The 13,630-nt window shown below is 35.8% G+C and overlaps 2 protein-coding genes across 2 annotated transcripts; one reads left to right on the forward strand and one right to left on the reverse strand.

Moving 5' to 3' along the window:
• Positions 1 to 6,610: 6,610 nt before the first annotated feature.
• On the reverse strand, positions 6,611 to 9,872 carry LOC131021255 (uncharacterized). The gene is made up of 4 exons (XM_057950366.1): positions 9,146 to 9,872; positions 7,951 to 8,064; positions 7,592 to 7,870; positions 6,611 to 7,321 (listed from the first exon to the last, which is right to left on the reverse strand). Exons 1-4 carry the CDS (start codon positions 9,656 to 9,658, stop codon positions 7,136 to 7,138), a joined length of 1,092 nt encoding a protein of 363 aa, XP_057806349.1. The 5' UTR covers positions 9,659 to 9,872; the 3' UTR covers positions 6,611 to 7,135.
• Positions 9,873 to 10,284: 412 nt separating this feature from the next.
• On the forward strand, positions 10,285 to 10,995 carry LOC131023331 (probable ubiquitin-conjugating enzyme E2 24). The gene has a single exon (XM_057952875.1). The coding sequence runs from the start codon at positions 10,285 to 10,287 to the stop codon at positions 10,993 to 10,995; it is 711 nt and encodes a 236-aa protein (XP_057808858.1).
• The last annotated feature ends 2,635 nt before the right edge of the window (positions 10,996 to 13,630 follow it).

Genomic DNA, 13,630 nt, shown 5'->3' on the forward strand with positions numbered 1-13,630 from the left:
TCTTCCATGCATTCCAGTAGGTGAAGGGGCCGATAGTGCTCCTAGCGGCGAAGATAGTTTGGGCCTTCTATTGAAGCATGTCGTCAGAATGGCCGGAAGGCCACTTGGCGCACGTCTCCACCCAGATATTCTCTCATAACTTCACATCCGCACTCACTCAGGCAAAGTGTCCCTTTATTTGACGGTTTTTGAGGTTGGCGCCGATGAGGGGGTTCACCCGATCAAGAATCTGTTGCCAATAGGCCTCCCCTTTTTGTCGACACTCCGGACGGCATCGTTGGTCTCCTCCGTCCAAATTCGGACAATAAGGTCCGTTTCCTCGGGGGTGTAGGTGTGACGGGGGGGTCCTTCCTTCCTCCGGCATAAGAGCCAGCGTCTTCTCTTTGAAGGCCATCGCCTTCCGCCGCTCTCATTTATTGGGCTTCGACACACTATGGGCGGGCGGTGCCTCCTCCTCCTCGCTGTTTTGACGAGGTTCTTCCTCCAAGTTGAAACTCAAAAAATTGGGATGATAATCGCCGGAGAGGTCGGGAACCTAATTTGGGTCGTAATAGTTTGGATTGTATGGATCCATTTTTGTTGAGAGAATTTGAGAGAGAATGAGGAAGAAGATAGAAGAAGATGATTGTGGTGTTTGAGGAAGAAGAAGGAATGAGTATATAAAGAAAAGAGAGAGGGGAAAAAAAGAGAAAAATGGAAGACAACGGTCGAATGACTGATTTTTTTAAAAAAAAAAATAAGTCGGCAACGGCTCTGTTTTTAAAATAAAAAAATTAATTTTTTTTTAATTAGGCATGTGTCACACACACGCCATACATTTCGCCCATCTTGCCTCACCTAATAAATTGGGTCTCCCTCGAGTCTCCCCTTGCTATAATGGGGACTCGACCAGTGGGTGACTCGAGTGGCGCCGATCGAGTCACCCATTGTGGGTGCTCTTGAAGCTAATAAAATCTAGTTAGGTTTTGATGACATGACACGATCCGAATTCTCGAAATTTATTTTACATATATAATACAGAGTCACAATTAATCCATTTTTAACAAATCAGGCCGCTCCCCCGACTGATTTGCATGTTGTGGGCCTTTTGGGCAATCCTTTTTTATTTTAAGTATAGAAAGAAATTCGAGAAATTTCAAACTATTCTATTTAGCATAATGCCAAGATTTGATTAAAAAGTATGAACATTTGTAATGATAATGACAAGATGTCCGTTGCAAAGAACTGTTTGGTCAACGAAATTAGTAGATGCAGTTTGAAATTTGACTAACTATCCACATGTTACAGGTTGTACCTAGTAACGCTAAAACCATTCACACTGCGGCTCGTTGGACGGGTGTCGTCAACCAGAACCGGAACTGTGCAAGTCGAGCGTGGAAGAAAAAAAGAGAAAAAAAAAATCTGAAAATGCAATTTCTATTTTTCATTTTTTTAATAAAAGATTTGTTGCTGTTAAACGGTCTTCTTCAATTTTTTTCTTTATTTTCTATTTTTTTCAATAAATACCTTTTCATTCTCATTCATTTTACATTACAATTCACTCATATATCTCTTCATCTATTCTTTTTCTTCTTCATATTTTTTATAAATTCTACATCTTTTTTTCATCTTCAAGAAGTGAATCGTAAATGAAATAATTAGTGAAGCAACCAAGCGCCATTGCTGGGGATCCCAAATTCTTCTCCCAACTACTTTTCGCCGTTTTTCAAGAATCAAACACCTTCACCCTCAAGTCTTGAACAAATAAAGTCAAACAAATTGAGTCGTCGGCAAAAGGGGAAAGGGCGAATATGTCAAGGTCATGGATAGAGTCGCAATTTCCATCGAAAATTTCAGCCAGACACTTGAACAAGTTAAAAATAGGCCTAAGAGAATTCACTATGCACAACAATTTGGTTGCGGAAATTTGCAAACGGCGAGGATGGAATCGATAATTTTTTGTTTATTGTACTTTTATTTTATTTTAATTATTGTAATCCTTTTAGTTATTGTAATGGTTGAATTTAAATTTAATAAAAAATTTGTTTATAAAATTTAATATTTATTTTAATCTACAAATATATTTAAATTGAAGATAAAATATAAATTAAATTTAGAGAGCCCGATATAAGAACCCCCACTGTAGAGGGCTCTTGGATGAAGATGCTCTTAGATGATGGGAATTCCCAAATCAATCCACCTCCCAATTTTAAAATAAAAATAAATTAAAATGCACCTCCTAATTATTGTTAAATTAGTATGACAATAACTAATTAAGTGTTTATTTTGTAATTGTGATAAACAACATTACACAAAAGCTCGTCTACACGCAATCTCACCATGCGCAACTCAAACTCGGTCATAGATTAGATCTGAAATTCGATCTAAATCATGTCTCATAACCTGTTATATAAAAGTCATAGTTGTTATAAATAAAATTGGGAAATTTTTAAATAAAAATAAGTGTATTTCAAATAAAAAATAAAGTTTCTTATGCTTAAAAAGTAAAAGTTATAGAAACGATAATTGTTGATTCTTGTGAATAAAAGTGACAATTGTGTTATGAAACCTGCTGAACCGTTCGGGTTCGAGTACTCGAATCGAGCTTTTCGGTTACCCAAACCTAAAATTCGCCCAATTTTAATACTCTTTAGTGAACCGAAATGGCTGTTATTTGATAACCAAACACCAAAAAAAAATGTTGTTGCTTCTGAGAATCAATTCCCGGTCCTTAGCTTATTCACAACACAACTTATCCACTACATCAAGAGTCTCACTTGTTCTTTTTATACAACATAATCTTACTTTAATTAAATAATTATGTACAATATATAGGGGTGAGCTAAAATAAGAAAACTTTAAAGTGTATAAAATATGAACAAATCATGTCCATTAGATCTTGTGGCTTGAAATTTATCTAATCAGAACATAATTCGTAACAAAAGAACTTTAGATTCGTGCATAGAATATAATTCGTAACAAAGTGCTTTCAATTCGTAATAAGAAAAACGTATGAATTGCAAGGGAAATAGTTACGAATTTCGGATCTCCATATAATTTGATTTGGGCCATTAATTCACTATGATCTAATGGACATGATTTGTTCCTATTTTATACACTTAAAAGTATTTTCATGGTAGCCCACCCCTAATATATATATATATATATATATATATATATATATATATATAACACCAAAGTTTTTACAAATATATTAACCGAATACCGACTCGCTAACTGAAAAATTGATGGATAACCAAACCCGAATCGTTTCGGTTCGGTTATCAGGTTAACCAATACCCAACAACCATTTAGACAGCACTAGTATTATGAATAAAAGTGACAGTTTTTATGAATAAAAATTCACCTCTTCGTCCTCCATAAATATGCATAGGTTTTTCCAATATGAATTTTAATGAAAAATTGTTTAGAATATTAATAATGGAGAAAGAGTCTCACATTAAAGATATCGTTAAATAGATTGTGGATTAATAAGTATAGTACAAGAGTAAAATTGTGAAAATTATGTGTTGGATGGTGTCTAACAATAGAGTATATATAAATCTAGGAACGCACAAAAAAATGCATAAATATAGGAGACAGATGAAATAACAAAATTGTTCTGCATAAAGTAACAATTTAAATGAAAGTAATACGTAATTTTTATTATTAAAAGCGACAATTATAAAATAATTATTATTCTTAATAAAAGTAATAGTGTTGATAAATAAAATGAAAATTCATATAAAATACTCTCTCCGTCCCATTATAAATGTCCATTTACTTTTGGACACGGAGATTAAGAAATATGTAGAAAGTAAATAAAGTTGATTGATGTAAATTATTTAAATATTAGGTATAAATAGAGAATATATTGCTAAAAAAGAAATAAAACACTTATAATTAAGATAGGGTTAATTGCACCTAAATACACAAAGTTTGCCGAAAATCCATATTTAACGCGAATTTTGAAACTTACATTTTAATACACGAATTTAATAAGTTGTTCAATTTTGACACAATTTTGAATTCCGGCGATCGGGATATTGACGTGGCAGCCGGAATCGCCACCTCATCGCCACGTCACACACACACACACATTCCACCCTCTCTCTCACACCCCACTCTCTCTCTCTCTCTCCACACGTCAGCTTCCCCCCACCCGTCGGACCCTCCCCCTCCCCCAGCCGCAAACCCACCCTCCCGGGAACCCCAGGCGGCGAGATCTGGTGGATTGGCTGGCGGCGGCGCGAGGTGGCGGGTTCATTTGCCGTGGTTCCCGCTGCCTTGTTCTCCAGACCGGCGGATCTTTCTTAAAAGGCGACATAGCCTTGCAAAATAAGGGAAGAGACGACGGCTCTATCCCTACGATTCTCGGGCCGCTCTCGCGTGGCACGACGGGACGAGAGAGAGAGAGGAGACGACTTAAGGTGTTGTCGGCTTCAATGCTTTTTCAGAGGCGGTAGTGGTGGCCGAAGAAGGAGGCGGACGTTTCTTAGCCCCCAGATCTGAGATTAATGTGGCGGTGTGAAACGGGTGGCAGCGGTTCAAAGGTCGACGGTGGTGGAGGAGGTGACCGCCAGCGGATGCAGCCGGTGACGGCGGGAGGGAGGGTTTGCGGCTGGGGGCTCGACGGCGGCGGTGCGACGCGGTTCTGGGGGAGGGGAGGGTCCGACCGCGGGGGGGTGGGGGGAAGCTGACGTGTGGAGAGAGAGAGAGAGAGTGGGGTGTGAGAGAGAGAGGGTGGAGTGTGTGTGTGTGTGACGTGGCGATTCCGGCTGCCACGTCAATATCCCGGTCGCCGGAATTCAAAATTGTGTCAAAATTGAACAACTTATTAAATTCGTGTATTAAAATGTAAGTTTCAAAATTCGCGTTAAATATGAATTTTCGACAAACTTTGTGTATTTACGTGCAATTAACCCATTAAGATATTTGTATAATTGAGATATATTTGTAAGGGGACGAGACACTTTACAAAAAAAGGTCGTGTAGAGTTTTGAATCGGGTCGGACGGCACCCTCGTATCATTATGATTTCGCGTCAAGTGGAATACAGTCCAGATACTAGAAATTTTGAATAATTTATTGCAAATTAGTGTCCATTCCACAACGTAAATTTATGTATTTAGACGTAAAAATAAGTCTCAAGCTTCAGCATCCAAAGTGGGATGTTTCATAAGTACATGATGATGCGGATGTCACACGTAACCTCATTTCAATTCCGGAACTTACGCTAAAAATACGAGTTGATTAATTGAAAGAAGTGAAAGGAAACAAAATGAAGTCAGAGTGAAGCATATGTAGCCTCCACATCATACACATATAAAGTCATAATATGTGTAAAATCTACAAATAAATATTAAGATAAACAACTCTCCCTTGCATTTGGATTAATTTTTTTTGTCCTTAACGTAACACCGTCACTAAATATTTTTTTTAATTGTAAAAAGGAAGGGGGATGGGTTGAACTGATTTTACGAAATAATGGAGTCTATAATAATTGCAGGACGAATGCCGTACCTATAAAGTTGAAGAATCACGTAAAGTGGGACTAATTATAACAAATAAATTATGAATTGATAGAACGAAAAAGATAATGCATACTATTATTTTGTAAAAAGCTACATAGATCAATACTAGTATTTATTTCATTAATAAGGACCACTCTTTGGTTTATTCACAGCAACACGGAACTGTCCATCATCGACTTTCTGTCTCAACATTATTCACTCAGAGCATGGTCCCTCGAGCCAAACCAATAAATATATACTCCCTCCGTCCCTAAAATAACTTCCTCTTTTTCCATTTTGGGACGTCCCCCAAATAACTTCCTCTTTCTTTCTTTCCACTTTTGAAAACCTACCCCACCACTAACAATACTTTATTTATTCTTATTTTTCACTTTTCACCACTCCCAATACTAATTATAACACTTTTCACAACTTCCAATAATAATTATATCACTTTTTCTCCACTATCAATACACTTTACAACTTTTTATTAAAACCCGTGCCGTCCCCAAACAGGAAGCCATTTCAGGGACGGAGGGAGTATATCCTTAAATTTTATGAATAGAGCAATAATTATTTTGATAGGTAGAACATTTTACAAGTGAATACATATAATCGAGTGCTTTCATTTATGATAAATTTTGATTTCTATAATAATATTACAATATGAAATTAAAGATATCATCATTAATAACCTTAAAATAATGAAATCCTATTTTATTTTTCAGCATTAACAAAAAAATAAGGATGGCAATAGATCATCATTTCGCTGGTGCAGGAAACACAAAGAGAATCATTCTTAAAAAATAAGTATTTTATATTAAGAAACAAAGAGACAGATAAGAAAGAGACCATCAGTCATAGCATTAAACAAATGAGAGGGAATAAATTTGACAGAAACACACACACACACAGAGTGGAATCTACTACCACCAATGAGCTGAAGTATGTAATTTGCACAGTTTTTGGCAAAACTTAAAGGCTCTGTGTCCCTACAATATGATGATATGAGATTACAATTCCTAAATAGGCTTCTGAGGTTTGTTCCAAAATAAGGACATTTAAACATGATTAATTTCGAAAATAATGATCTAAATGAAACACATCTGCAAATTACAATAGCATCCCAATCCAGAAGAATGTAATCAATTCAAATGTAATCGCCCATCAGGTACAGTAACAGCCTAAAACCAAGATACAAGAAAAATCCAAATCGAACAGCACAACGATGTTCTTCTCTATTCTCCCCCTCAAAAAAAACAACTTCTTACTAAGGATTTTACATTCTCGCTATCAATCCAGATCACAAACTAGGTACTCTTGTAATCTCAGTGCCAAAGATCTTAAAATGACATCAGCAAAAGGGTTATATACAAACTACGGGAAGGTGGTATATATGATGCCAACTCAGTTGATGTACAGTGCAACATATAAATGATTGACGCACGGGAAAATTTTCCAAGATTGGGTTTGATTTCACATGATAAACCCATTCCAATCCTCCTAATTGTACAGGAAAGTCATGCAAGGACAGATTATGCTTCATATTGGAGTTTTCTGCTTTCTATTTAATTATGTATTAAGAGCTTTTACATAATACCAGCCAACTTAGAAGTGATATGCAATACGTGAGCTGCTACACTTTTAGTTCCACGGACTAGGGAGCCTGCCATCTCTAAAAACTGAAGTGCCGCCAGACGCTGCAGGAGAAGGAGAGGAGGTTATATAACTTGCTCCTGAAACAGAAACTGATGGGGGTCCTTGCGCAGCAGGTGCGAACCGCGAAGGACTACCTGCAACTACTAGTGTAGTCCTATAAGAGTGGGGTACCTGCCACCATCCACACAAGTTAATGCATTTCATGACTAAAGCTCTGGGGTCATAACTTTTGGGAAAGTACGAGGGTTAGATCCACGGCCATAAAGTTTTGGACAAAGTAAGTGCCATAGCCAAGTTTCAAAAGTTAACTGGAAGATTTCGTAATCACATTAGACAGCAGTTCGTAGATTGGAATTATACGGCTCTTTCTAGATCGGCAAACCTTGAGGTTGAGGGCTGAAGAGAAGAAGAGTAATCAAATGAAATTATTCGAATACATACCGAATTTGAGACTTGCTTCCGCTGTTGGGAGTCAGAAGATGGTGAAGTACTACTTGTACGGACTAAATGGCGAGAATGTGTATTATGGTTTGAAACATCATCAGCTTCTACTCCCTCCATATCACCACAAGGATTTCCGTCTTTTCCTGTTCTAGGGGTATTTACCCTAACCATTGAACCTGAATCAGTTGTGTTATCCACTTGTAGTGGAAGAGGAGGACGGCTTGGCATTCCTTGCACACAATTTGGTCTCTTTAAGTGCTCTTCTGCGCTCAGAATCTGTCAGCAAAAATAAACCACATGATTACAACCTTACAGCAAGATTCACCAATAACACCAAAATCCAGAACACATGTTACCTGTTTAAGTACTTGTACTAAACTATGCTTTTTCTCATTTAAAACTTCCAACTTCTCCTTAACCTCCTTGCTTCTTTTATCCGTATCACTTGTAGCATTTTCCATGTTGATTATCTATAATGTAAAAAGAAAGAAGTGAATAAGAATATGCAACATGAGAAGAAAAAATAAGAGCCAGTATTTTGTTTATGATTCATGTTAGCAGTGTCCAAACGCCAAGATGATTAAGATCAATGTTACTGATAACGGGGCTTGAATAATTGCATGGATCCAGAAGCAATTATGCTCGATATGGTGACTGGAAAGAAACAAATTTTTATCAGGAAGCAAGAAAAGAGCAGCAGGCATAAGGACTTTTACTAATTTCACAGGCCAAAATGGCATCTTCAGTACAGTAAAGCTTAGAAGATAATGCGGTAAGACACAGACATATAAGGTCTCAATACGTCGACAAAGTTCATCTCATCATGTATTCATTCTTGCACCAACAGAAACTTAACTTCTAAACTCTGCAGAGCTACCTTTTGACAACCCTTAGAGCGAGGCGCGAGGATACCTATGACCTAGCTTCATAGATTACTACAACAAAGTGCGGTAATACACAATTATACAGACAATGAAAAAATGATAGTATATGCAAACCCAACAAATCATTTAATTTCTCATAAGCAAATTTGATGATAATTGAACGAAAATGGAAAATCTCATATACAAGCTTTACATTCTGCCGGCCATCATGGTTAAAGCATCACGTTAAATTTGTTCTAATTGCACTCGTAATACAATCTTCACAAATCGGGACAAACAGCAGGTGGAAAAAGAAAATCAATTGAAATCATAAATAATTCTTCTTCATGTATCATATTGAAGACCAATATCCAAATAGAGAAGCATGTTTTCTTAATTATCCAGCTTATAGAGGAATGCCCTATATACACCAGTTCTACATATTTCATTGCTTTGTAATCTTTTAGCATATAAAAAGTAGGATGAAAACATGATTATATGAACATAAAATCCATTAAACGTGGCAACGGCTGCAATCTTCTTCTTTTTTTAGCTGCAATCTTTACACATCACACACACGCAAAAAATCGTTAACAAAGCCATAATAGACAACCAAATCCTACAATATAAGCACGGAACAATCGTCCCCATTGAAAAATAAGTCAGAAACATACAGACAGCAAAATACCTCGACTGCCTTATTCACCGGAACCTCTGCTCTACCGTCGTTCTTGACATTCTCCGCATCCTCCTTCTCCCCCTCCACCGCCAAAGCGTTATCCTTGTCTACCAATTTCCGCAAAGACCCTTCCCCCTCTATCGAAATCTCATCCGCCTCCTTTCCGACCTCCTCCTTCTCCCCTTCTTTTTTCTTCAAATCTCCCTTTACCACCAACCCAGAAGTCGAGCAGAGAATATCGACATGATTACCACCGCCAATTGCATTGCGCGCGGAGCTCGGATCAAAATTGCCACAGCTGGGGTTGGAATTCGGGTCGGAGACGGGGGCAGGAGAAGGATTAGGGTTGGAAGTGGTTGCCAAATCGGAGTCGGAGGTTCGGAGGCGGGAAAGGGCTCTGGCGCGGCGGCGGAGGAGGATTTTGAATTCTTTGAGTGAAATTTTGGGGGTGGGGCGCGGCCATCGATGGGGCGCGTCGGTCAGTTTGTGGAGGTTGCCTTTGTACAGTGATATCGCCACCATTTCTTTCTCTCTTCTATCCTTCTGTTTCTCTTTCTAAATATTATCTTCTCATTCCAATTTTTTTGAGAAGCCAATCTCAGCTAAACGGTGGGAAATGTACTTTCAGTTAATGAAAATTAATATTCGCCCCGAAACATAATTTCAATAAATTTTCAAAAAAGAAAACATAATTTCAATAAGAGGCGCATACCCAAAAAAACCGGAATTGCCAACCGAATTGGGAAACCGGACTGTTTCGGATAGTTTTGGAACCGAAATCGGAATCGAAACCCTGATTTTGGTTCGGCTCCAGTTCTAAAGCTAGGGAACCGACGGTTCCAGATTTGAAACTATAACCAAATCGGGAAACTGTGAAATCGTGTAGAACTGCACCTGGAACCGCATCAGAATCGAAACCGACGATTCGAATCAAGAATTGTGGAATCGTTGCCTTTTTCGAGGGAACCGTGGAACCGACTATGCGGTCTTCCCAAAATCTGCAAAAATGTGTGCTCTTCCCAAAACCTTTAATTCAAAACTTGAATTTGAATTAAAAATGGTACCATTGGTAATAGTCCACGAAGCCCTCGTTGTGACGATATGGGCAAAAGCTCTGTTGATTATGAAGCTACCATTGAAAATAGACCATGAGGCCCTCGTTGTCTAGGTGGTGTTGCCACAACGGCCTCTTCTTCTTAGACATATACCTGCCACCAAATTACCCCAACCTTCCACCACAAGTCCACTACCACTCACACGACAACTGTCTCAATCCCAACCTCTATGCAAATGGGGTGGTTTGCCTAAGCTGGATCAACATATGGAGTGGCACTAAAGCAGAGAAGTGGACTAATGGATCCAACATTCTTCAGCTTCTTATGTCAATCCAAAGCCTTGTGTTGAACTCGAGTCCTTTCTTCAATGAGCCCATTTACAAGCTATGGAAGGACAACAAGCTCTCTACGTGGATCAAGAGTTCCAATCATTACAATGAGGATGCTTTCATTCTCTCTTGCAAGAATATGAAGAAGGTTATTAACCATCCATCGCAGAACTTTGGGGAGTTTGTGGTCGAGCATTTTAGGCAACGTGTAGCCCCGTTGATTGCAGCCATAGATGGTTACCATCAAGGCCTGGTGTCGGTTGACCAGTTGGGGATGACATCAGCATCATCTTCGTGTCATGCACTTCGTATTTCCTCCAAGTTTAAGAGCAATTTGAAACGGATCCGAGGCCATCTTGAGTCGGCCTTCGCCTCTCGTTCCATCCCAGTTCCGAGCAAGCCAAGAGCTCTAAGTCGGGTTTCAAGCAAGCCAAGAGCTCCTAGTAAAGACAAGTCTGAAAAGAAGTATAAATAGCATAAAAAGGGGCTTCTCAACCGCATTACTAGCTTTCTTGTGAAGAAGATTTGGAAAAAGAAGAAGTGAAGATTAGTGGAGTAGTGAAAAAAGTTTAGATAATGCTGACATCTAACTCTTCTTGATTTAAGGAGAATGATTTTGAAGTGCAAGTTTTGGCATTCTTTTTCTTTGTTATTGACTTATAGTGGAAGATGATAGGTGAGAGCATATGTTCTTATGATTATCTAATTGTATTGAAGGAAGAAAATTTTGAACACATATATGAATGATATAAATCTCATGCTATTGAAGTTGGGTTTGATATTAGAAGATCATCAACGAAATATACTACAACTGCAGAGATACTGTATAAAACTTTAGTGTGTTCGTGTGAAACTAGATGAAGCAGTCAGATTGTGTAATGTGTTTTGGAGAGACTCGATGATGAAAGGGGGATTACATGATACATGTGGATGTTGTTGTCTTTGACACAACATATAGGACGGATAAGTATAACTCGATATGTGCACTTTTTGTTGGAAAAATAATCATTGAAAAATGTTATGTTCGATTGTTCTTTCATCTCAAACGAGCAAACTGGATCATTTGAATGGTTATTTGAGGTTTTCAAGAAATCTATGGAGGGTCGATGTCTTGTGACATTGTTTAATTTTTATTTTTTGAAGTTCAATGTCTTTTTATATTATACAACCATAATAAAATTAGTAACATTTTCATAACTAAAAAGATAAAATTCATAAATGTTTTTACTTGTATAAAATAGATCTCACTAATACTACAAGGGTTCAAATAAAGATGATCTTTTATAGTTGTATGCGAGTCAAATCAATGACTAATATCTCAATTAACAACATATTTTTATCAACGATCATTATTAGCTAGTTAAAATATCCATAAAAAATAATCACACACACACACACACACATATATATATATATATATATATATATATATATATATATATATTTAGGTTTCTAGTAAGCAAGAAAGATTTTCTAAAACTTTTTTTTATGCATATTATCAAAAAAAAAAATCTAGAACTTTTATTTTTTAATGCATATTATATAACTCTCTTTTTCAAAATACTTCATTTGTCCCAATTATATAGGCTGATTGAAATTTACAAAAGGATTAAGAAAATCACTGGAAAATAAAATTATACGTGTAACTTCCTAATATGCCCATATTTATTATTTGACGATACATTAATGCAAGAGTTAATCGAAAAATTAAATAGAGATATATTCATAAATGATTTAAAAATGCATTACTTTTTATGAAAATCGGCCTTTATTTTAGTACATCTAAAAAAGAAAAATAAGTCTATTTAATTGAGATGGATAGAATATATTTTATCCACTCGGATGATGACAATAGAGATGAGAAGAAGTTGGATGATTGTTTTGAGCATACTCAAATTTATACTCTTTTCAGTGTGAATTTATGAATTTTTTTAGATAAATTTTAAACTAAAGTGAATTATTTAGTAGAAGAAAGTGAATGAAGAAAATGATATAAGATAATATAAAAGTATATGATTTTTTGAAGAAAGCAAAAGATTTTTTTAAAAAGTGAAATTATTTTGAATTGACATTTTCACATTCTTGCTTTTTTTTTTCCTTTTTATAAATAGAAACTTCATGTTAATGTATGTGAGAAAAAAAATTGATCGTCTTCATAAGTTCAAATTGTAATAACGAATTTGATTTTATTCTAAATTTTTTAATCCTACTCATCTCTCTACTTTGATAGTTCGTATTTTCTACTGAAAAATTATAAAGTTGGTAACAAATGTAATAAATCACTTATCTTGATTGAGAAGTACTACTCTATAAGAGCGTCTCCAGTGCATGACGCTAAGGGGTGACGCTAATTGGTGGTCCCCACCATAGCGACACCCCTCTCCAGTGGATTGGCGTTATAATCTTCATTTTCATTTATTCCCATTTTTACTCTTGTATTTTAAAATTAAACATTTTATTAAAATTAAAAATTCAACATTATATTAATTAGAATAACATTCTATTAAGCTATTAAATTAATTTGTTCTCATGAGTTATGTCATTGTAACATTAATTATTAATTGTTGATTCAAAATAATCAATACATAAGTATGATATTCTATTTATACATATCATTTTTAGAAACTATATATGAAAAATAATTAAAAATAAAAGTTATTAATTACAACAATACGTAGTCATTACTATATATATTATATAGATTATAGTGGCTTGATTAATCTTAAATGTTCAAAATTTCTTCCATGCTTGTTGATTAAATATTCATGAAAGAAAGATAAATAAATACATATGTTAAAAGTCCATAAATGATCATAAATCTTATCTATATTAATATTTTGATAATTTTATTTATATTAATTTAACAATATTTTATATACATATACTGAACATTTCATGATCATTTTAGACAAAAATATGTTATTACATATTTAATATGACCATATAGGGTAAAGTTAGGCTACAATCTCATTTTAAAATAAAAATTCTACAAATCATGAAAATGTGATAAATTATATGAGTAGAAAAAATTATAACAAAAAGATACTTGTATGATATAGAGTAGACAGAATGAACAAACAAATGGATTTAAAAACTAATAATTATTTCCA

This window comes from Salvia miltiorrhiza, chromosome 4 (genome assembly GCF_028751815.1).
Source record: "Salvia miltiorrhiza cultivar Shanhuang (shh) chromosome 4, IMPLAD_Smil_shh, whole genome shotgun sequence".
Classification (NCBI taxonomy): Eukaryota; Viridiplantae; Streptophyta; class Magnoliopsida; order Lamiales; family Lamiaceae; genus Salvia; species Salvia miltiorrhiza.

What these genes read in the sequence shown, in the direction of transcription:
- LOC131021255 (XM_057950366.1), bottom strand. Translation starts at nt 9,658, where the DNA reads ATGGTGGCGATATCACTGTACAAAGGCAACCTCCACAAACTGACCGAC. An exon ending in TAGTACAAGTACTTAAACAG is followed by an intron (nt 7,871 to 7,950) that starts GTAACATGTGTT and finishes TTTTGCTGACAG; the next exon opens with ATTCTGAGCGCAGAAGAGCA. An exon ending in GGAAGCAAGTCTCAAATTCG is followed by an intron (nt 7,322 to 7,591) that starts GTATGTATTCGA and finishes GGATGGTGGCAG; the next exon opens with GTACCCCACTCTTATAGGAC.
- LOC131023331 (XM_057952875.1), top strand. Translation starts at nt 10,285, where the DNA reads ATGAGGCCCTCGTTGTCTAGGTGGTGTTGCCACAACGGCCTCTTCTTC.